Source organism: Sciurus carolinensis, chromosome 6 (assembly GCF_902686445.1).
Source record: "Sciurus carolinensis chromosome 6, mSciCar1.2, whole genome shotgun sequence".
Lineage (NCBI taxonomy): Eukaryota > Metazoa > Chordata > Mammalia > Rodentia > Sciuridae > Sciurus > Sciurus carolinensis.
This window is the reverse complement of record NC_062218.1, coordinates 114746574-114771177: the sequence shown is the minus strand read 5'-3', so window position 1 is coordinate 114771177 and position 24604 is coordinate 114746574. Positions and strand designations below refer to the sequence as shown.

At 41.7% G+C, this 24604-nt stretch overlaps 1 protein-coding gene across 6 annotated transcripts in view; it reads right to left on the bottom strand.

The window, feature by feature from the left end:
• Positions 1 to 626: 626 nt before the first annotated feature.
• Znf608 (zinc finger protein 608) overlaps positions 627 to 24604 on the bottom strand; it is a 105158-nt gene continuing 81180 nt past the window's right edge. For 4 of the 6 annotated variants that reach the window (XM_047556240.1, XM_047556244.1, XM_047556239.1 and 1 more), the window contains 7 exons: positions 12940 to 13027; positions 9993 to 12447; positions 7706 to 8123; positions 6969 to 7141; positions 4543 to 4696; positions 1837 to 1921; positions 627 to 1240 (listed from right to left, as the gene is read on the bottom strand). In XM_047556240.1, the coding sequence (XP_047412196.1) occupies positions 1234 to 1240; positions 1837 to 1921; positions 4543 to 4696; positions 6969 to 7141; positions 7706 to 8123; positions 9993 to 12447; positions 12940 to 13027 (3380 nt within the window). In that variant the 3' untranslated portion in view covers positions 627 to 1233. Of the gene's footprint in view, positions 1241 to 1832; positions 1922 to 4542; positions 4697 to 6968; positions 7142 to 7705; positions 8124 to 9992; positions 12448 to 12939; positions 13028 to 24604 lie in introns of those variants that run through there. The other 2 variants (XM_047556242.1, XM_047556243.1) reach the window with 2 other exon arrangements.

Here is a 24604-nt window from a genome sequence, read left to right as displayed (position 1 = left end):
CTTAAGTATGTATATATTCGCTGAATGAAATATTTTTATTTGTTTACTATACCTGGGTATCATATAAGAAAAGTTATCTTTGCCTTATACCGTATACACTCACAGTATTAGGAAACCCTTCTTCGAAAGTCAGTATCACTACCAGCCAGCAAGAAATAACATGAGACAGACAAGAAGCCATTATAAAAAAAAAAACAAAACCTTTTTAATTCTGATTGCCAAATTATTTAAGGCAGGTATAAAAAAGGAAAGCATTCAATATACATTTTACATAAAATAAACTAGATTACAGCATAAAACAAGTAACCAGGCAATGGCGTTAAAGTCTCTCTTCTAAAACTGGATAATTGTAAACATTAAAAAAAAAAAAAAGAAAAAAAAAAAAGGAAGAAGTAGAAGAAGAAAAAAAGGACTGCAGGACTATTCAAGTAATAGAACAATCACAGATGTCTCTGGTATGCAGGCTATTGGGTTATTTGCCATTCAAGATTATCAAAAAATGACACCTCATTATTCACAGATGCTCATTATTTCCCCATTTTAATCTTTACATTATATACAACACAGTTTTTGTGGTACTGGCAACCCCATGCCTTCCAAAAGGTTTTTTTTTTTTTTTTTTTTTCCTCACAATACACAAGTACAAACAGTGACTACAGGAACATTTTACACTGATGCGTCTTTAACAGGAGCCACCAATTAGACATCTAAATTGTACCAAAGTGTCATCATCACAGTTCGCCTTTCTGAGGGGCTTACAGGAAATATATGAAGGATATGCAAGGTTCAGGCACACTGATACATAACATTATTTATTTACAATTTCAAAGGAAAGGAAAAGAAAGTAAGCAGCCTTTCGTGGCTAACACTTTTCAACGTGACAAATACATTTTTTATTTCCTTTACTGAGTGGTTTGCGACTTGGCAGCAGACCCTGTGTGTGCGAGCCTGGTTACTGATACAAAAAGTAAAGAATATATATATATATATATATATGTATATATATATATGTATATGTATATATACAGATATGTATACGTATATATATATAAAACAGAAGTTTAATTACAGCAACATTTGTTACTCTGTGATAAAATCTGTAATTTACAAAAATGAAATGACTGGTTTTTGCCTGCCATTAAGGCATTTCAAATTAACACCATGGAACTGATGTCTGTATAAAGCGCTTCCCCATGTGATCCAGTCACATGACACCGTACACTTCCAATCCTGTTATTCTCTGCAAAAGAAAAGCATATGTTAGCATAGAGTTCAACCAACATTTGACACTGAAAATACTGAGACTGAGAGTCTACTCCATTTGTAGGATTCAATTCCAGAAAAAGCAAATTAAAAGCAGGCTATGAAGTACATTTTGTGAAAAATGTTAATTTTATATTAATCATGAAATTCCTTTAAACTATTTTCCTTCTTAAAATAACTTGAGGAGTGATTAAAAATCATAGAAGAAACATCCAGCATTTGGATAATACAGTTTTCCATTTGCAATTTTATTCTAAAATATGAGAAAACAAGGGTCATTTTAACAAAGCTGTGAGGATAAACTAAGAAAAGTTCAACTGCCTAAAAACCAATCGACTCTTTACCAATCCACCTTACATTTATAAAACGAAGTTCCTGGAACTTAAGTTGTACCACGAATCATACTAGCCAAATAAACCCATTGATTACAATGATTAAAAACAAAAACAAAAACAAAAAACAACAAAAAACCAGGGAACTAAGGTTTTCATCTGAAAAACCTGGACTTGCTTCCTCAAAAACATTAAGATGTCTCTGCCTAGAAAAATAACTGCAAACATAGAGAATATTTACCTTCTTTGTGCAGGAAACATTCCTGATGCAGATGCCTGGGCAGCCACCTGCTGAGAGGCAACGAGGGCAGCAGAGGTCAAGCCTGCTGGGCGAAAAAATGTGGGGTCTCCGTGACATTTAGAAAGATAAGAGTAGATACAGGCCCAGTGGCAAAGGCTGCAGACCCTGTAGCAGCAATTTGTCCTTTCCTAAACACATGAAATGTCTCATGCAGTAAGGACAGAGTACAAGCCACTTGGTCTAACCAATATCTATTCCTTTATTGAATCCTCTGTGGTTTCCTTAATAGCTATTCAGGGATAGAGCATTCCATCTCCCAGGCTCTGCATGGTGCTAAATGGTTTGCATGCATCCTGGAATAGGAAGCTCAGGAGAAATAATGGGTACCAGGTAACAATAGGAATCAAAAGTCACAGTGAATTATAGTAGCAACATGCTACTTGCTGCCTTAGAATACGATACTTTTACAATAACTTTGATCACTTTAACATTCTTCCCAGTGATTTGCCATAATCCATCCTACAAAGTACATGGAATCAGTAAATCAAACTTAGAAGTTCTTAGTCTTAATCCATAAAACAAAGGTAGCAGACACTGTAACAGCTCCAGATGGTATTAAGTTGCCTAATCCAGGTTCTTCTAAATTCTACAGAAAATAGTCCTGGGTAAAATGAGAGTAAACAAAGTAAACCTAGGGAAGATAACTCTCCTTCTGTGTCCTCTACTTGGACAAAGTTTCCTTTCCCAGAGGTAATTTAGGACATTACAGTAACAGCTACAGTAAATAATAACATATAGAAAGTGACAGCATACTCTGCTCACATTCATTCACATAGATGTGATGTGCTAGAAACAAAATCTCTTTCTGTTCCAAGTTCTTATCACACTCAATACAAGTTGTTTAGGAAACCGAGATGTTCTCTTTTAACACCACTGCTTGACACCAAGCAACGAGAGCTGAATAAACAAGGCTGGTCCCTTCACATTTGTAAACATAATATTTTGCTTTACATTCATACAGCAGGTAACATGCAACTTGGTCCCTATTAGTGACTGAACTGTGTCCTCCTAAAATTCCTGTGGTGAAGCCTGAGCCCACAATTTGCGTGTATTTGAAAACAGGGCCTGTTAGGAGGTGATTGAAGTAAAATGAAGTCAGAAGGGCCTTATCCTCATGTGACAGGATTAGTGTCCTCTGAAGAACCTGAGTGCTTGCCTCCTGCCCGTGGAGTGGTTATGTGGCACAAGTCAGTAAGACAGCCTCACCAGAAACCCACTGAGATCTCCAATGCCCACTCCCAGACCTGTGAGAAACAAGCGTCTGCTATTTGAGTCCATGCAATCTGTGGTATGTTGTAAATGACAGTCTGAGCTGACAAGACAGCCAGATACTAGGTGGGTGGATCTGTTGGTAAAGACTGTGACCAACCCCTTCTGAAGTGACAAAGACGGTGAAACAGACTGAATTTGGAGGACCTTCTGAACTGAGAAAAACTTGCTCCAGCTAAGAACGGAGGCCGAAGGGCTGTTCCTGTGGCCTAATGCAGCAAGGAGGCTGAGTGGAGACTGTCCCCTCCCCAGGCGTGTGCAGCACAGGCTGGCTAAATCTATGTCTACTTCCTGCCTTTTGTCCCATTTTGCTGCCTCAAAGGCTTCACTAGTGTTCAGAGATTTTGAAGACAGCTTTCTGAAACCATAAGTTTCTTCTATCTTCCTTCAAAGCTAACTTTGAAGAAAATCTATTTTCCTACCAATTTGATTCCAAACATTTCTGGAGTGATGAGCATTGCAGCCTAGCCTCTTCCTCCTGGGCAGTACTGGTGCTCACTGGTAACAATGGGAGAAAAAATACATGCTCAACAAATACCCCATGGACTGACAGCTCCACCATGTCAATTCTGTGGCTCTTTACTATGCTATGTGAATGTATGAATATACCATAATGGAGTCCACCTTTAAAAGGACCAACTAAAAATAAATGAGGGAAAGGAAAACCAGTAGGTTAGAGGAAGAGGAAATGGGGAAAGGAGAAAGAAAGAGAAAGAGGGGATCAACAGGGATTGAAATGGAGTAAATTAAATTCTATGCACCTATGATTTTGTCAAAATGAATCCAATTATTATGTGTAACTATAATGTACTAATAAAAGCAAAAAACAAAACAAAACCCTTCTTCTCGACTCTCATCTTTGGTGAAAGTCACAGCGTGAAGGGCTGTGAAGAGTCCTTGAGTTCGATTATAAAGTGTTAAACGTGGTCACCTCACTCCCATTACTTGCATGGGAAAAGAGTGACTTAAAGGGCCTGCAGATGTCAGGACAAAAATACTTCCCCCAAACCTCCCACAATCCCTCATTTTCTTTCCAATTTTCCTGAAGTCAGTATCTGATCTTCTGATTGTTATATTCAGTGCCCCAGACACTGGCCGCCACCCTCAGCCTGTGAGATAGCAGTAAGCCTCAGATAACATCAACCAGTGACAATTATTAACTGGTAGCCATTTCATGTCTCAATAGAATACAAAGATGTGGGAACAGCCTTAGCTGTGTCAGTGGGCAATGCTAGGAAATAAGTGTTAAGAATCCTCCCCAGAGCTAATGTTAATTCAAAGTTCAATAATTTTATTTTAAAACCATGACAGGTAGTTTTTAGCAACTGTTTTCCAAAGCACAATGAAAAAAGACACAGTAATGATCGAGCTGCTGACCTTGGAAAGGGTCATATTGACCAGGGATTAGCGGGTAACCCATGCCAACGTGGGTGTGGTGATGCGTGTGCAGGTGCCGCTGGCCAAAGGGCGAGTGTCGGTCCCGTTCCCTTTCTGCCTCTCGTTCCCGCTCGGCTGTGGCCTTTTCCACAGGCTGAAATAGAACAGAGAAATTTCCCCACTTCGCGTTTCAAAATATAACAAGAAGGCACACTAAACTACCTGCACCCCTTCGGCAATATTGTGTTAGTGATTAAAAAGTAGATCTACAGGTACTGAATTATTAATCGAAGATAATTTCAAAAGACATGCATTAGATTCCACTGTCATTAAGACAACAAAAAATAATTGTTCCATCCATGGTAAGCTGAGTAGCATCGATATTGTCCTCAAATGACTGAAACAAGAGGGCTTCTTTTTATAATCACTGATAATTTCTGTCATTGAAATCTACCTAACTTTCCATAACAATTTTTATAGACAGGTCAAGGAAAAGAAGTAGTTTTGGAGATCTACTGGAGGTCAAATTTTCTAGTTACATTTTAATGTATACTTTGTGGGAACAACCTATCTCATGGTTTAAAACATCTGTATCCATTTGGTTCCACTGAAAATACACATCCAGATATCATATGTCAATATACAGTAAGTACAGTCTGCTCTCCATAATCATGGGTTCCATCCCAGTAATTCAATCAAATTTGGATCAAAACTATTATTTCAAAGTCACTGTATTAAACATACACAGACTTGCCATTATTCCCTAAACAATACAGCATAATAACTGTTTACATAGTATTTATATTGTAATAGATATTATAGGCAATCTAGAGATGACTTAAAGGTACACAAGAGGATGTGCCAATGTTATACACAAACACTGTGCCATTTTATGTGAAGACTTGCACATCTGAGGATTTTGTTACCAGTGGGGGGGTCTGCAAGGGTTCTCCTTCAGACTCCAAGGGACTGCTGTATAGCAATCCTTTGTCCTGTTCCCACATTCTGAAATCTCTCAATTTCTGAATATTCATAAAGCACTCCAGTTCTCCCAAAACAAAGTTTGATTAAAGATTATGTTTCCTACATATTTCTATCTTCTAGAGCCTAACCACCCTTTCACTAAAGTTCTCTTTCTCACTTGGAAAAAAAAAAATCTGTGTACTAGAAGGAAGAGTCACAGAAAAGGATTCATAATTCACCTTTTTAATTTCCCTATATAGTGTCTGGCAGACTTGCAGATACTATATTTTAAACTTCTTTTTTCTAGCCAAGAACCATCATTTCCTTCCTTTAGTCACTCTTTCATCAGTTTCCGCAGCTGGAAGTTGCCTTTTTTGGAGGAGTCTCTTTCACAGAGACATTTATTTGCATTACTTCAGTAGAGTTATAGGGACAAGGCAATGAGTAAAGGCCAAAAAAACAAAACAAAAGAAAAAAAAGCCCACAGCAGATGCAGTCCTCACTTCTTAGTCAAGCAACTCATGCTTGCATTTGAGCTTCACACTGTGCGAGACTCAAATATGTGCCTGAATAAAATTAACAGTTATTACATGTCATGGACCATCAGCATTGCTCATGATGAGCCTCCGACCAGAAACACTGACCATGTGGATGCCGAAGATCCACAGAAGGAGTCAAACACTCAAATCTCTACAGAAAACAGGCTAAAACCAAACTTGAGTGATACAGGAGGGGTAGGTCTTATTTACATACATTGAAGGGGAGCAAGACATACCATCTTCATGGGGCTACTTCTTCCATGGGATTTTGGACCAGATTTTCTACTGTCTTAAGGGAAGAAAACTCTGATTTTTGAAAGCTGTCCCCAAAGAATGCATTTTTTAAAGCTCAATTTGGCTGGGTGTGGTAAACCACACCTATAATCTCAGCTACATGGGAGGCTGAGTCAAGAAGATCATAGGTTTAAGGTCAGGCTCGACAACTTAGCAAAACCCTGTCTCAAAATAAAAACATAAAAAGGGTTGGGGATGGAGCTCAGTAGTAAAATGTCCCTGGGTTTAGTCCCCAGTACCAAAACAAACAAACAAACAAAACCAATGGGTCAAAAGCCTCAGGACTTAGAAATATTTAGTTACAAAGCTACTCTAAAATAGCATCCTCTGTTACTTATTTTTTCAAAGTTTTATCAGTAATACTTGGCACCAACACCCAGGTCCTATAATTTTTAAAGTCTGCCTAATAAAAAGCTCACTACTGCCATACAAGCTTCAACAACACCTGTCCCTTGTGTATGAAAATATCCGACTTTTGAACACTCTATTCTTCCTGTACCAAGGATAAAGCAGCATCCTGAAATCACAGCTAGGTTCCAAAACCATTTCTATTTCAAGACTGTTCTCTAGCTTGTCCTTCTTTCTCCCCCAAAACATAGTCCTTGTAAATGACAACAAAAGCAGGCTTACGGCAGGAGACTTGCTACGGTATTGGTTGGCATGCTGCTGGAGCAAGTCCAGTGCTTTAGATTCAGTGGTTGTTTTCGTGTTGATGCTGGGACTGGTATTGACTTTCTCTGCCTCTTCTCTCCCTGACATCTTCCCATAAACAGGATAATGAAATCCTGGAGAGAGATAGGCCCCTGCAGATAAACGACAAATGCCACATCAAGTTATAAGCTACATCTTAAAAAAAAAGAAAAAAATCATTTGTGTTACATGAATTTGGGATAAGAGTCAGAGATCTTAAAATAAGGGGTTACATTAAGAATAGGCTACATCATTGTTAAACTGTATCTAGGTTCTCTGATTTTCTTCTCCAGTTAATTCATCCTGATGAACAGAGGTTATAAACAAAATTGAGCTTACAGCCACTTCATGCATTTATGTGTCTGCTTAAGTGAAAGGAATAGTAACTATAATGATTATGACAGTAAGTGCTTAGAATATTTTCATAGGCAATGAAGTATCTGTCAGTCTAACGTCTACAGCAGACCATCAGAGACTATGAAAGCTATAGCCGAAGACTCTGACATTTCATTAAAAAAAAAACTTACATTAAATCAGTTACATCTTTGGGACAGTAAAAAAGCAAGCAAAACAAATGTCACTCTCGAAGCTTCTAATTTGTCTTGAGTTTTAATAGCTAATATTTGAACAGTGTCTCTTCCCTCCAATATACTTAAAACTCCAAACAGGACACCTACCAGGGTAACTGTGCATTAGGACAGGAGAAACAGCCCGGTATGCAGGGTGGCTGGGGTCATACATCTGTGGGTAAGGATAAGCATGCAAGTACTGAATGTATGACTGATGTTGACTCATGGGTGAGGACACAGCCACTCTTGTCCCCCGAGAGTCCTTCCAATTCACAGGTGTTTTTCGATCATCATTTTTCAACTTGTTCTCTTCCATTGATTGGGAGTCGGGACGCTTGGCCTCTTTGGGCTCCTCTTTAATGCTTGTTAATGATACAGGAAGGCTGGGCACACCACTCTCTTTGTTAGGAGTTTTCCTTGGACTATCTTCTTTCAATTTCTTCTCTCTATCAAGTTCTTCTGATTTCTGTTGATCCAGATATTTGGGTTGGTATACATAATGATGCCATGTCCTTGAATCTGGATCCTGATTTAAAATTAAAAAAACAAAACAAAACAAAACAAAAAAAGACTTTGTCTTAAAACTTCAGTTTTTAAGAAAACCCATTAATCATCACAATAGCACTATCACTGTTACCTCCCATACTGGGTTAACATTTATTTATGTGCCAGACAATGTGTTATTCCTCCTTCTCTCAACATAGTATCTTGGGTTATTATTGATCCTTTATACAGAAGATGAAACGAAGGCTTTTAAAATTCAGGTAACACCAAGGTCATACTGCTGCCCAGTTGTGCAACTGAGCTTCAAACTCAGGTCTGGTGGAATATGAAGGTAGGTCTTTAAAAATGTAATTTCTCAACATTAAATAATACCCTCAGACATATGTAATCTAATCCTATTTTCCTTTTAGTATCACACATAGGTAAAAAGGATTTTAAAACCTGAAGCTCATAATGGTAAATTTAAGTAATTACTATAGCTACTAACACCATTTAGGAGGAAATTCTTGGTTTCCTAATACGCTTTCTTCATCTATCACAGCTGAGGCTTCATATACTGGCTCACTTCTCATTATGTACTAAAATCTTATCAAAACAAAATTTCAAAGTCATAGCATACCTTCTGGCTTCTCTATTATAAAATAAAGCCATCTATAAGACCCCCCCCCCAATTGTATTGTTCTAATGCAGCCTGTGAAGCAACAGACTTGATTTTTAGGTCTCTGGAAGGAGGAAAACTAAAAATCCTAATGGCCTTTGTGACCCCAATCCTACTGATGGTATACTGGGTATTCAGATCTTGAGTGAACATGCAAAGTTAAGACCACATCCCAACTCAGGAGAAATGGGCATGGGGAAAATTTCTCATTCTGATTCACTAGGGACTGTCTAAGCATGGGCAGCGGGGGACCGGTGCTGGGAAATACCAGAATTAATGCTCCCAGGGCTGCAGTGAGTCAGGATGCCTGATCCATGACAGAAAGTCCTAGCACATGTGTGGTTTCACGGTGACTGGTTTTCAGGTATTCTCAGGCTGGCCTGCTATTCTCTGGGATGACTACTGAGGCCCACCTCTCAAACCTCCTCACCTTCCTCACAAATGTTTAGCACTGAACTCTGCTTTGGGCACTTGACACAGAATGTAAAACAAAAATCAGGCATCTCGGGCCCTAGGTGAAAAACATCTGGGTCCTCAACTGTATTGAAAAGATGAAATGGGAAATGCACACTTAGGTGTCCAATGAGGTTTCTCGTTGTTGTTTCTGTTTGTTTTTGCGGGGGATACTGGGGACTTAACCCAGGTGCAATTTACCATTGAGCTACACCCCAGCCCTTTTTTATTTTTTATTATGAGACAGGGTCTCCTTTGCTAAGTTGCTGGGTCTGGCCTTAAACTCACGATCTTCCTGTTTCAGCCTCCCAAGCCACCGGGATTTACAGACATCACCACCACACCTAGCTGTGCCCAGTTTTAAAATTTTGAGAAGAAGCTATAGAAAATTGGAAATATAAATGAACAAGTACTTCAGTGATCAGACTCAAAATCTTGGAGTCTGTAGGGAATTCAGCAGCCCTGAAATGGACTGCCCTCACCTTGGGCTCAGCAAGAAATAAGGGACCTCATCAAAGTCACAAAATTAAATGATGGCATGGACCACACATCTGCAAAGCGCATGTCTAGAGTTCATTTTACTACACAACATGACAATAAAACAGTGAGCAGTGTACATTTTAGAGCTACAAAACAAGTCCTGAGGATCTTTTAAGATATTTTTCAAGAGAAGTGGAAAACCCCTGATGTTGGTTTCTCTCCAAGTCTAACCAATTCAAGCCCAGACATGTACGCATCTCAGACTGCTCTCTCTGTTGGGGCCACACTCCACAATCTTACTTGTTTAAATCTCGAGGTTGGGTCTACACCTGTCTGCTTCATAGAGTCCATGACAGACTTCATTTCTACAGCCTCCTTAATAAGCTGGTGGTTTTCCATCTGCTTAGCTTTGAAGCTGTCGGCCTGTAGCTGCTGCTGGTGATTGGAGAGAAGCTGTGATTTACCTGTCTCCTCAGTTTTATTAGGCACTGATGGCCCTAATTTAGAATGGTTTTTGTTAGGCTCCGGGGTAGAGGGAGCTTTTGAGATTGTGGCCGATGGCATGTTTTTCTGCTTACTGTCCTCCTTGCCCAGCTCCTTCAAGGGGAGCTCAGTTTTCCTTTCACAGTCTCCTCTACCAGTCTGGGCCATTTTCTGCTCTGCCAGTCTCTGGTCCTCATAGTACTTCTCATATTGCTGTCTGTAGGCAGGACTGGTGGCCATCAGAGACTTCTGGTCCATATAGAGTCCATAAGCATACTGGCCGTAATAAAGTGACTGAGCCAGGGCAGGATGTCTTTGTGTGATCACCGACTGATGCTGAGGCTGTAGGGATGCAGAATTATGGTCCACTTTCTTAGAATCTAACTGTTCTGCCTTGTCTTTCTTCTCTGCATCTTCCTCAGATTCCTTCTTGATCTTCATTCCCTGCGTGTTCCCGCTGTTTCCAGTTGCAGGGGCGCCAACCTGTCCTGGGTGCATGTAACTTGGAGAATAATAAGGATCGTAGCCATGGTAATAGGGAGAATGGGACTCTTTCAGTTGAGATGATTGTGTTGTAGCTGACGAATGCCCTTTTACAACACCGTCCTTACTAGAAATGATATCTGATGGGGAACTGGCCTTTGACCTCATGCCCTCCGACCTGCTGTCCGATCCTCCATCGTCAGCAGCATCGGATATGTCTGAGTAGGCAGGGCTGCTGGTCTTTGCTGCTGAGCTCTCAGCCCCATTCTGGGTCAACACATGCAGTGGTGCCATCGGCGCCTGTCCGTTCACCAGAGCACTGCACTCCATCCTCGAGGCACTCCCTATGGAAGGGCTGGGAGCGTTGTCTGTGAACGTGTAGACCTTATCGGCCTCAGCTTTGATACTGGCCATGCGGCTCTCCTGAGACTCTGACAGTCCATTAGCCAGCCCTTCATTCTTGTTGAGATGGTCCTTTAAAAAATGCCCAGATAAATCTTTGCCAGCCCCCTTGGAGTCCTCTAGTTTCCCCAGCTTAGCATCCATTTTGGGGCTTCCTGACTCTTTTCCTTCTTTGTCCTTTAGCTTTCGCTTCTCCTTTTTCTTTTTGTCTTTGAGTGACACCAGAGCTGGGTTCACGGTGATGGGCTCTCCCATAATGGTGGGCTTTGGTTGGATGGGTTTTAATGGAGGACTCTTTGGTGTGGCCTGGACCACAGTTGTGGTGAGGGAGGGCAGTCCAGGTATCGTCCCCGCAGTGGTGGTTGTGAAGGCTGCAGTAGGTATCGCAATTAGTTGTGGGGGCGTGGGGGCCGGGGCAGGGGCGATGGGTCGGGCACTTTTCAGTTTAGAGAGGTTTTTGTCCATTTTGCAATTGTTAGCTTTTCTGCCCTTTTCTTTATCGCCCAAACTTTTCTTTTCAATCAGTCCTTCTGCTTCCAGTTTGGGCATCTCAGCAGCCAAACTGCCGTCTACCGCTGAGCAACCCTCTGATGTGGCCGTCATGTTGGAAATGACTGGAAGGTTATTCAGTTCATTGTTAAGGCCCTTCTTTTTACCCGAATTCTTTCCGGCTTTTGAACCGATAATAGAACCTGGGCCATTGCTCATCAACTCTCTCTTTCCCTTGGGAGTCCCAGGGGGGTTTCCAGCACCAGGAGAGGTGGGGGCCTTCACCTGGTCATAGGCTGACACGCTTGTGCTTGGCTCGCTGCATTCGAGGGCCACATTACTCAAGGCTTCCTCACAGTCTGAGATCTTGTCCTCACTGTCAGGCTCGAACTCCAGCTTGTTCTCTGGGTCTAAGTGTGCATGAGCCTGGTGGTACCTCAGGCCATTGATGTGCTTGTACTTTTTGTTGCAGTTTGGGTGGGGGCAATCGATTAACACTGGAGAGGAGCAGCCTTGGTCCAAAAAAGTAGTCTCTGGTTTCCCTTGAGGAGTGGTGGGAGTGCTTCTAGAATTTGTGCGGACTCGCTTCCCGGGCTTATTGTCCTCAGAACTGGAGTTCAGGTCCAGCTCCATTGGAGGCTTGTTTTTCCTCTTATTGGTAGAGGAAGGACTGGCTTTGATTTCCTCAGCGGCACAATTTGGGGGTGTCCTTCGTCCGCTGGCGTTGAGGCTGCCCCGCCTCCCTTTCCCATTGGCCCCCCCTCTGTTCTTGCTCTGCAGCCCTCTGGACTCAGTGAAGCCGGTCTCGGAGCCGGGGGCCGCAGCGGCAGACCTTGCTCTCTTTCCTCTGCCCCGGCCCCCTCTCATTTCCAGGTCACTTGTCGGTGACTCACAAAACCTAGGGAAGCAAGCAACAGTCGTCAAAATGAGCACCTTCAAAAGAACCGGGTGAAATCACAAGATAGAAAGTGGCCAAGCGGAGTCAACACCTCCATAGCTTGTGGGCGGCCCCAGCCAAGACTCCTCATTCTTCCAGTGATAATTTCAGCACCCCCAAAAGAACAGGCTACCCATCAATGGCTTACATTCCCTCCTCAGAAAATCAAAGAGAAACAGCTCAGGTAGCTAGTTTTCAATCCAGTTCAAATTTCCATTTTGAAAAAAGAAGAAGACAAAGGCAGAGGGGGAGAGGCGGGGAGGGAGTAGAGATCTGATAGAAAAGCTAGCCATCTGCATTTTACTGTGCTCAGTTCTGAAGTGCTCATTTCTCTTCTGCCTGTTTTCAATTACAGGCAGACTTTTAAAATTTATTAATCTCTTTCTACAGTTTCCTTGCAAAGAGAAGATGGGGGAAGGAGAAAAAGAGGAGAAACAAAGGCCCCGTGCATACCTGGGAGGGGCCCAGTCGTGCTTGGTACAGTCCAGTAGGGTCCCCACGTAAGTTTTGTTCCTCCACGTGACATTGACCACTAGGACACCTGCGGGGGGTAAGGGATGAAAAGGGACCACATTTAACACCGATTATTTTATTTCCACTTCATTTATTGTTATTATTTTTATCAGCAAAGTTCTATTCCCATTTGCTTTCAAAAGCTGTGGTTTGCATTCTTCCTCTTTCTGGTTTCAGTGACCTCAAGTTAAAACCCACAGGAAATTGTGTGTGTGTGAATTTGTGCGCGTGCGTGCATGTGGTACAAAAGGGTGAGACTGTGTGTGAGAGTGTAATCAAGATACTGCTGACAGAAGGAAATGGTTTTTGCCATGTCCTGCTGTAAAACAGCAACACTCACCTCTTAATTTTTCTATTATTACACATAATTGCTTTCGTTTGGCAAGCAGCCAACATAAACTAAGCGCCAGTTACCAGTGCTTAAACCAGAAGGTGACTGAAAGGAATAGGTTTTGTTTCCAATTCAACAATGTAAAATAATGGTGATTTCTATTAATAAAAAAATTATGCACGTGCATAAAAATAGGTACAGAGTGGAAAGTGGGGACTCAGAATCCAGATAGCAGACAGTCAGTCATGTTTCCTCCTTCCTAATCCTCCCCCTCTTTGACTTTGTGAGACAATAATCAGCCTTGGTATGGTATCTGTTTCACTCTTTGGTCTTGTTTTATATTAAGGACTCCTAAAATAGCCCTCTTAAGAAAATAAATGTGCACAATAGATTTGCTCTTGGGGTTATCTTTGGAATCAACTTTGGTAAGCATTTGCCACAGAGGATTAGAAAAGAAATCTCAAAACCAACACACTTGTTTCCTGCAAGCCGTTCTGCTTTTCCCCACTGCTTTGCAGACAGACAATTTAATTTAGCACTGCATCTGTGAATTACTAAACTTAAGTGCACTTAGTTTACCAAATGTCACAGAGAAACGAAATATAACATCCTCCTTGTTTCCCTAGAGGACAGGTGACACTTTTTCAAAAAATCACTCGTTTAAAGCACATGTTTGGAGGACTTAGTTTTTTGGAACATAAATAAAATACAGGGTAAATAAATGAAAAATTTTAGTGAACCTTTGTTTTTTCTGCATCAACCTCCCATTCTTTCTTGGAAACACCAGAGGACATTGCTCAAAGCTCTTTCTAGATGTTTTGTTCACTTGAGCTACCAGTGCCATTTTGAATTTTACAAAAACCTGAACTAAGCTTTATGGTAAGAGAAACCTCACAAGGTAAGACTCATTTCCTTGGGAACCTTTTAACAGAAGGTAAATATTTGAATGGTTGGGACTCAAGTAATGGAGAAGGAAGATTTTCTTTCAAAAGTCTCAAAAGGAGATTTAAAAATCGTTTCCCATATGGTCTATTTGCTAGTGCTTATGTGACAGCTGAATTTACTCACTGTAAATTCAGTCTATTGTAGCAATAGTCTAGCAGGGGAAGAAGAGCTAGGATGAAGCAAAGCAAGCATTTCCTTAACTCATGGCTGATTCCTGTGTAATTCCCTCAGGAAATTTTTTTTAACCATTGAATATAAAAATTTGTATTGCGATGATAATCAGCGGTAATTAGGCATTTGGTCAAAATTTGCACAAGACAGAACAATTGGAGGAAAGGATTCTTTATGAGCACATCCCTTCAGGAAAGGGGAGGGGGTGGGAGAGGAGGGGAAGGGGAAGACTGAGCTGGTTTTCTCATCATCTGCTCTCTGGGGCACTCTGTGTGGTGTCAAAGACCTTTGCAGCTGCTTAAAATTCTTTAGCATGTCAGCTATATTTACAGTGCAGGAATATATCTGTATTGCCAGAAGGTTACTGCATTTTAGCTTTAGATGCAATAGGCTGAATCACTGCATTCCGGAGTCCCTGATGTAGCACAAATGTATAATTAAAACTGCTTGAAAGGAAACATGAAAGAAACAACAAACCCTCCATTCTTGCAGTAATAAAATTAAAAACAGGAAAAGTCTGCACAGACACTTAACATTTGTCTGCAGTGAAAGGCTTTTGTTATTGCTTTTCCCCTAAGGGTTTCGCGTTTCCAGCAAAAGCTGGCCGCGGATTGGCCAGCGCCTGCTGCGAACGCTCGCGTCTGATTGGCTGGGCCGAGGGCGGCCGGTCGGAGCTCCCGAGGCAGCGGCCTGGGAGAAAGGAGCCGCGCTGGTAGCAGGATGCGGCCCCTGGGCCGGCGGGCGCGCAGACAAGGGACGAGCGCGCCCGGCGCCGGCGGCCGGAGGGCTCGCGCGGTCCGACTCCTTCAATCCGCGCGGGCTGATCTGCGCTAACAAGGACGGTTCTCGGGAAGAAGGCTGCGATCTGCGCAGAGGTGCTGCGTCGCCGCTCCACCACGAACGCTGCGCGGCTCAACACAACATCCCAACCCACTCAGACCCGAATTCGCGGTCTCAAAACCGGATCAGGGGAAAGGTGGGGCCAGAGACAAGTAAGGGACCCAAAGCAATCAATCAGTCAAGCACTGGTGATTCGGAACTACAGGTTGAAACTGTCACAAAGGCTGAACTGCAGTTGCAATCTCCACACTAAAACTATTCCCATCTGCTAGTCTCTAGAAACCACACAAGCACACTTCTTATCTAAGTACAAAGGATGTTGTTTATTGTTGGTGGTGTTGGGCAGGAATGAAATCCTGTAAAGAAAAGCCCATTTTCAACTTCAGAGGGCCTAAAAAAGTCACCCTTATTTTTCCAGAAGCACATACAATGCTCAAAACAAATGCTTCACTCCCAGGGACACTTGAACAGTTTCCATCAAGCACTCCTAATTAGATATATGGACTTGTGTCTATCTTTACATGTGCAAGCCACTCATATTGCCACAGAGTATTTAAATCTGCCTAGAATCCATGTACGAATATATACACGCACATGTTTACACAGCCAAATCTGCCCCTCTATGTTGGAAGGAAGGCTTAAGGAATGTTCCTCATATAAACTACTGTACTACTATATAAACAGTGCACTGCTTCTTTGTAAGAAGGTCTATGTTTAGACAACATCCCATTATGAAGGGCCAAGAATAAAAGTGGTGTGTTAGCTCTAAAATATGTAAAGGATTTATGATTTTGCTGAAATCTCAAATCTTGAATATTTTGAAACCGGTGGCCATATAAAGCAGATTATATGTACAAAGGGCAACAATGTTCTAAATGAAAATTAGTCCTCTAAAAGTATAAAACCAGCTTTTATCAATCTGGACATAAAGTTATATAAATTGGAAATAAATGTGCATTTATTCCCCAAAGATTTGCTATTTTCTTTCAAAGCACATTTATTCTTTCAAACATCTAGCCTATGAGCTAGGTGCTGGGGATGCTCTATACAAGTCCTTTACACTTTTATATTCTCAAAAATCTCACAGGTTTCTTATCTTTCCCTTTCTACCACAAACTAGGCATGGTCTTTCTCAACGAGTTAATAAATACCTTGTAACTTTTTTTTTTTTAATTTGAAAAATACCTGAGGCTTATTTCTAGCAAGTAAGAAGACAGCAGAAGCATACAAAGGATGGTTTGAGAGTATGCTCATCACACGTTTTCTTGTCTGTAGTGTTGACATTTTGTTTCAGATACTGAAGCAAAATCTAAGATGCTGCTCCCAAAAGCGTATTACCTACAGAGCATGTAATATGAACATGGTGTTTATTATATAGTCCAAGTTCCTCATCTCTGCAAGTCAAAACAGCCCTGAGACCTCATAAGGATTCCAGTGTTCTATTTCCTCAACAGAGATTCCAGGAAGATAGGCCCATCAAGGGTTTACTCCATCTGTGGGGTATACATTATGTGCTACTGAATCAACACAGTTTGGCTGGAAATGTTTTAAACTCCGTACTTAAAGAGTCTGCAATCAGAGCCATCATAGGCTGGTTCTGTAATACCCACATTTACTGAGTAGGCAGGCCCTTTATGGCCTCCCATTAGACAGGACCCCAGATATGATGTTACTGGGTTCCCGCCTTGAGTCAAGGGCATCTAAAACACAGGCAACTAAAGAGACTTATGCTGGGAATACAAATTAGGAATATGGAAGTTCTGGAGAGTTGGTACCCTGAGAAGCCTTAAAGGTCGTAAAGTAACTAAAAGGCTGAAAGGACCACATGGGCCAAAGCTCCAAGGCTGCAATAGCTACAAGGCGAAGAAGCCAACTGCTGGTGCAATGCCCTCGGCACTTTTGTATGTGTCCGTTCTTCCTCCGGCCTCATCACTGATGAGGATTTTTACCAGCAGTCACACAAGACCCCTAGTTATTTTCCAGTCATTTTATTAAAAAGTTGTTCCTTGTCTTAACCTAAAACCTGTCTTTGAATACCTTATCTTGGCTGTGCCTTCTGATACCCTGCAGAAGTAGTCCACCCCTCCACCACCTGACAGCCTTTCATCCAGGCAAGGACAAAACCATGCTGACATTTTCTCACTTCCAGTCCACCCTCTCTTTTTGTCCTCCAGTCTAGACAAGTTTCTTCAAACATTCTTCACCTCACAGTTTTAACTCCCCTGAAAGAAACCTTAAAATAAAGGATTTTAGTCCCAATCCCAAGGAAAGTGGAGTTTCCTAATAAATTAGGACCAAACAGTGACAAATTCCAGTATTATCTCTTATGTAAATCCTTTCCTTTGTCACACACAGAACATGCACATCACCTCCAAAATAGTCATTCTCTCCTGGGTTCTCAGCTGGACTCTATATACAGTTTTCCCTGATGGTCCTCACCAGAATTCATATTTCCCTCCTCTTGCAGAGTCCACAGCTGGACTTGGCCTTCCTTCCTTGGATGTGGCCATGTAACTGCATTTTACCAAAGAAAATGACTGAAGGGGCGTGGGTCACTTCCAGATGAGGCCCTTAAGAACCTCCCATATATATATTCTTCTGGTCTCCTCCCCTTTCTCCTGGAGATAGAAATGATTATGGTGACCTTGAAGGTCACAAGTTGAAGCTTGCAGATTCTCCTACATCTGGGTTCCTGAATGACGAGAACTCACCAGGATCCTGTACTCAATTCAGTCTATTAGATGAGCAGCAAGTAAATTCCTCCCATGTTTGAATATGGTAACACTTTGTGTCCACCCTGATACATGTCCTTTGACATTTCACTCCACTCACTACACAGTGAGCTTATCTCATCCAGTTAGGTGACACTCCTTGAGATTAGGGGCAGTGCCTGCACCCACAGCCCCCAGGAGCACAGTGCCTGGCTTACAGTGAGAACTCCCCAAACACTTAGGAATTAACTGGAATAGCAGTTGAGTCCTGAATGGCTTCTTTTCCCAATATTACCATACTTTTTCAATAAGGAAATCTCTCACTAGCTTATAGATGATAGACATTCTCTATGGAGAGATTTTACTCCAAAGATGTTATAAATGTGGCGTATGAATTATTATTTCTAGTATTTGTGAAGCTGTTTCCTGTAGAAATGGGCAAATGCCTAATTTCCCAGTGGATCGGCATAAAATGTTTATATTATGACTTAAAGACTGTCTCAGAGTCTTTAAAATGCCTCATCCTTGGGACAGAAGTCTTTGCCAAGCATTGCAAATGCTGAATTTGAAATCAGACAGAAGTGTTTTTGAACTCTTATTCTGACTACCACATCTGGATGGACTTGGTGTGCACTCAGGCAGAAAACAGAAACCTCATTCTGATAATACCAAATTGTAACCCATTTATGCTCTAATCCTTCTTTTCAAAGTTTACACATTTCTTTCCTTTTATATATTCTTCCTAGTGAAACATTGGTGTTGATAAAAATGCCATAATATGCTATTTTCAATAAAATTCCTATATTTCAGATATCATGTTATCCCACATTCTCACACAATGTGACTCTTGCACAAAGTATGATGTATTCCTTTGTTCAGAACTCGTTCCCCTAATATTTTGTTAGTTTTGTTCTGCTCTATTCAGTACGGGGTACATTTTTTTCAGGCTAAAACTGACAAAGAGTCCCCTTTATTCACTGCTTCAGCTTTAGAGCTCTTCATCTTTAGATGCAGCCTTCTTCAAAGGACAAAGGTGAGTTTGTAAGTGTTTGGGAAAATGCAAAAGTTATTAACTAAGGTAGCCCACAAAATACCTGCCAGCCCAAAAGCAGAGGAACTTTCCTGTTCCCTACACCAAATATATATGGAGCACTAGGACAAGAAAAGTAAGTGTTGTCACATGACCATAAAACCGTATTTTTTTTTTTGAAGAGCCCTACTGCTGGGCTGAATGTTTGAAGAGTCATTTTAACCACATCCTGTAATCAAACCATCTGGAACACAGTGCTGCGATTAGTCACCCTGAACACTGGGCTTTATCTGAACAAATAGTGTATGGCAATGGAGCTTGGGAGATAGGGCAGGACTAACAAAAGGAAGTGTAATGAAACACTTCATGCCCTAGTGTGCCGCCACCCCAGCCATAAACCCCAGAGATACACTGCTCTGGTGTTAATGTACTACTTTATGGAAAGCATAGCCAGCTTAAAGATTAAAGGACTGAAGGGCTAAAAATTGCTGGTTTGGGTTGATATTCTCTGTCGGTGGCTGGAAAATGTTGGCATCGTTCTATCTATGTTAATTATAACCTCTCAGATCAGATTAGGGTTTGGTGCTATTTTCAGGACATTGGGAACAGGGTTCACATTTATGGGAGGATAGTGGAGATTCTTTGCCAGAGGTTAATCGGAACACTGAGACTTTCTTCTAGGTTCATCTAAACACCATCCATAAATAACAAGGGGGAAAATTAAACTTTAACCAATACCGAAAAAGCAATGGCAAAATGCTATTCTTATCTGCATTTTAAAAGATAGTATTCTTTCTTACTCGACTTCACTTATCTCTTTCAAAATACATTTGAGCATCAGTATACAAACTGTGGAGATCTTTAAGTTTTATATATATATATATATATATATATATATATATATATATATATATATATCTGAATGGATTTTCCCCCTAAATATACTGAATAAGCCCTTAAAAGAAGAAAAAGAAGAAGACGACGAAGAAGAAAAAAAAAACACACACACACAGCTAAAGAAACCTTGTTTCCCCATGGGCCTTATGGTTTAATACACAAAAGAACACAGAGCCACTTCCATCACTGTCACCTCCCCCTGCAGCCTTTGTTCTGAGGCCTGATGAGCTGTATTGATTTGGGAAAATCATTGAGCTTCTTGGAAAACTAGACTCTCGCTTATTCACTGCCATCTATTTCTTTCCCATGAAGACAGGTGGTCAATATCCAGTTGACTGGTCAGCTAAAAGAAGCTCTTGCTGCTTTTCTTTCTCTTGCTTCCCTAGTAACGTTATCCTTTCCCACTTCTAGAAAATACAATGGCCTGTTAAGAAGTCTAGTGGGCCAGAAGAGGGAGCAAAAATAAGGCTTTTGTCAGGTCCCACTGGGGACACTAAAATGCTGTCCCATACATTTGCATAGGAGCCTGCACTGCACATGAGGATGGTAACGATATTTTCAGGAAGTTTAAGTACCAATGAAAACGGTGATAGCCTAAGGTACAACTTTTAAGAAATAGGGGATCAAAACAGATCATCAGAGATCAATTAATGTTCACTGCAAAAAGAATTATTTTCTTTCTTTTAAATTATCAGAACCTATGTTCTAGCATGCAAGTTTCATGGTCACAAAAACATCCAGAGGTCATTACAGACATAGTCGGTAACAAAAAGCATCATGGGGAAAAAAATCACATAGAGCTTTTTAGATAGGAAGTTTAAACACGATCAGTACAAAACATTTGCTTTTAAATTAGACAGACATATACATCACAAAGTGACCTTGATGACTTGAGATTATCACCATTCACATCACAATATATACCCCTTATTGTCTTACTGCTTGGGCAATTCCTCTACTGGTTTCTGCTAAGGTGTCCAGTGTCCCTATTTGGGGACAGGCAGGAAGAACAGGTCTGAGGCAATAGTGTCAGAAGGGGGCAGGAAGACAAGTCCCCTGATCTTGCTTCAACTAGGACAGCAAACCAGAGATATTTAATTGGACAGCATAAAAAGCCACCCCTACTGGGCTGGCTAGGAATACAGTGGCAAAGGAATATAGTGACATAGCTACTTGGGAGGCTGAGGCAAGAGGATTGCAAGTTTGAGGCCAGTCTCAGAAACTTAGCCAGTCACTGTCTCAAAACAAAAATTCAAAGGGCTGGGGGTTCAGTTCAGTAGCAAAGTGGCCCTAGGTTTAATCCTTAGTACCACAAAAAAAAAAAAAAAAAAAAAAAAAAAAAGCAGCCACCTCTGTGCCCCTAAGGGAATGATTTTTAGGGGTCATGTTCCATTAGGGCTCTGTTGACACACAGCAGGATAGAAAGAATAAAGAGGGACAAGGGAAAATGCACCTTCCCCCCCAAAAAACAGGTTTCTCACACAGACATTTGGAGCAATTTAAATGCATAAACTGAACAGGTACATGTAATGTATACAGTGTCTGTGTGCATTTGCACAAAGAGGTTTTATTTCTTGCCTTTGAGTGAACTTCCAGTAACTGCACTGCTTCCTTTGAGGCTTGGGGCTTGGAGATAAGCAACAGCAGCACTCTGATTTCCAATGCCAAGTTCTAAACCTGAATTTTCAAGGCGCCTGCTGGTTTATCAGAACTCTGACGAGTTTAGATGAGGACTTCTAACACTGGCAGGTTCCTCACGCCCTCTCCTTTTTTTGAAGCACAATGTTCTCATTGGAGGATACTGGATTTTTCTTTCCCTTTCTCCTCCCTTTCATCATGAGAAGACAGGAGTTCAAAGCCCACTGTTAATGGATTAAGCCCGCTCCCCAGGCCTGGCTCACAAGCTTTTATTATTAGCTCATTAGGAGATATTTTTCTTCCTTTAAATAAAAGCATTCAGAAGTTTGGGAAAGGCATTTTCTATATATTTGTTGAACTAGGCTTACCATGGGCAACAATAATGATCCAGTTCTTATTGTATTACCTCCCAACAGTCATTCCTTTCTCAAGAATGTCATTTTAGGGCACAACTGTGTACAAGTGGCCCTGGCACACAGCAGCACATGGCCAGAATCTCTCATAGTGAGAGGGAAACAGCCTCTACTCCCCCCTATCCCCCCATATCAGACTCACATGTCTCCTAAGATAAGCAACTAAAAGGATGTGGTCTTTCAAACCACCACTCTCGTCCTCTCCTGCGCTTCATGTTAATGACAGGACCTTTCTAGCTAACAACTCCTACACCCAAGCCCTCCACCATGCCATTACCTCAGCTGGAAAAACAGGTAAAGGGAACAGCAGAGCCAGACAAAAATCAGTTCTCAAGACAAAGCCTCCCCACCCCCCCACCCCCAAACTCCCTCTGAGGGACAGTCCTCTAGGGGGCTGAGAGGGTAAAATGCTGTGCAGATGAAGTCATGTCCAGCTCTCTGCCACTTTCCCATTTTCTGGCTCAGGCAGCCTTCTGTCTCTTGCTCAAGGCTCCTTGCCCCCAACCAGGAGCAGGGGAGGGAGGAGCTAGGGGAGGCAAAGTAATTACGGAGATGAATGAAACTGAAAGATGAAGAGGAAATAAATAAAGAATGGAAAAACCTCATGTGCTTTGCGGGGAAGGGTAGACAAGGAAACGGAAAGACAGAGATATGGGTCCTCCCAACATCCCTAATCACCTAGCCTTTCTCAAAATCCTCCTTCTCTCCTAAATCAGTGCCAGTTAGATCATTGCCAGTCCAAGTCACGGATGATTAGCAGAGTTCCAGGTTTAAATGCTACTGAATTGCTTGTCAAAATATGTGCAGTACAACTATAGATTGCAGGATTGTGTTTTAAAGTAATTTTTTTTTTTTTTTTTTATCCCCAGTCCTTGAGCCATAAGGAGACAGTGGGAACCAATTGACAATTATGCTCCACATCAAAAAGCTGCTACTGATCCGTGTATCTCACTGGGATTGAAGAGCCAGGCTTCCTATAAATTATGATGCTTTATTTAAAGTCAGAGCGCTTATTTGCTTTTGTGCCAGCTCTGGGTCCTTTTCATCTCTAGCTCACCGGGCCCAGGAGAGCACACATTCCTACAGCTCTGCTGGCCACCAGCTGTGTCCTCTATAAATCATAAAACCTCCGAAGGAGTCATTCTTTACATAGGCCAACAACATTTACTGGAGATGATCGCTCTGCTATTATTCCACTCGCTGAAATTTAAAATAGCAATTTACAACAGCAGCTGAAACAGGGAACTGCCTCTCTTAACTCTCTGTGTGTGTGTATGTGTGTGTGTGTGGAACAGGAGGGATCTGCAGGCATATGGCACACAAAGGGGTAGATTTTGTGTGTCACCAAAAAGCCACCATCTTGGCCATTCTAGAAAGAAAAGGAAGGAATGGGAACATCACAAAGCTACCCTCAGTATCCTCCCAGTTGAGGAGAGAAGTGTGAATGAGGTTTCTTGTGCAAGTACCCCTCCTGTTCTCACTGGGAGTGGTTTGCCCTACAGGCACCCTGGGGAACATTTCATACACTCTGGTAACACACAGCATGGCTCAGATTCAGAATGGAGGAAAGCTGAAGGGACTAACTCTAATCAAGTTTAATTGGCAGTCAATTCTGAAGAGGAAGAAGGCATGGTGATTGAATAGAGCACCCTAAGCTCCCACAGACAGACACTTCTGGTTCAGCTCAGCAGCTGCTTCATCCTGAGCTGAACTAAACCTCCCAGAGCCTCAGTTTCCTCATCTACATAACAGGGACAGTGTGATTATTAAATGTGATGTGATTTAGGTGAAGCACTGGGCTCATGCATGGGCATACAGCAGTCACTCAGTGACTTTTAAACCTCTCTGTAACTTAAGCCCTACTCAGAAACTGGACCAGAAAATTTTCCTGCTTTCCTTCCAGGCAAGGTCCCTTAGATGCAGGCATCTGCAATAATTAGCCTATATTTTCCCCTCTTTTCTGTGGTGCTCGGGATTGAACCCAGGGCCTCAGGCACACTAGGCAAGCACTTTACCACTGCGCCCAGGCCCAGCCCAATTAGCCTGTAGTCTTGGCACAAGGTTGACTGCAGATGCAGCACATCTATCCTTCAGAATCTTACAGGCGCCAAGTTCCAACCTTAAGGACATTTTTTCAAGTTTCTATATCCACCACTAATTTCAAGCCATACAACATTGTATTTCCTGACAAACGTGTCCATTATTTGATCGAAGCGTTTCCTCATCTGACCACACAACAGTAAAGCGTGCTGAGAAATGCAGTTCAGTTCTCTATAACTGAGGCCTCCTCTCTGGACTATTAAAGGTAAGGAAACCTCATCGCAAGTTTTTGGGAACCAGCTAACTGAAACACCTGACGTGTGCCAAGATTACAAAGTCAAAATTAAAGCTCCCCAAGTTGGGACAACAGAAATGAAACACAGCAGCAAGGCTCTGGGGGTGTAGCTAGATTGGGGTTAAATGTGAACTTATCGGTCCAATTCCCATCTAAACAGACCAGTTTTCTTGACAATGGTCAGAGGCTGCTTCTTCCCCTCCCCCTCCCACATTCCAAAGTTCTTATCTTTCAGGGAAGAGAAAAGGCCCAACAGAGTTACAAGTATTTCAATAACGTGCTTAGAGACCAGCT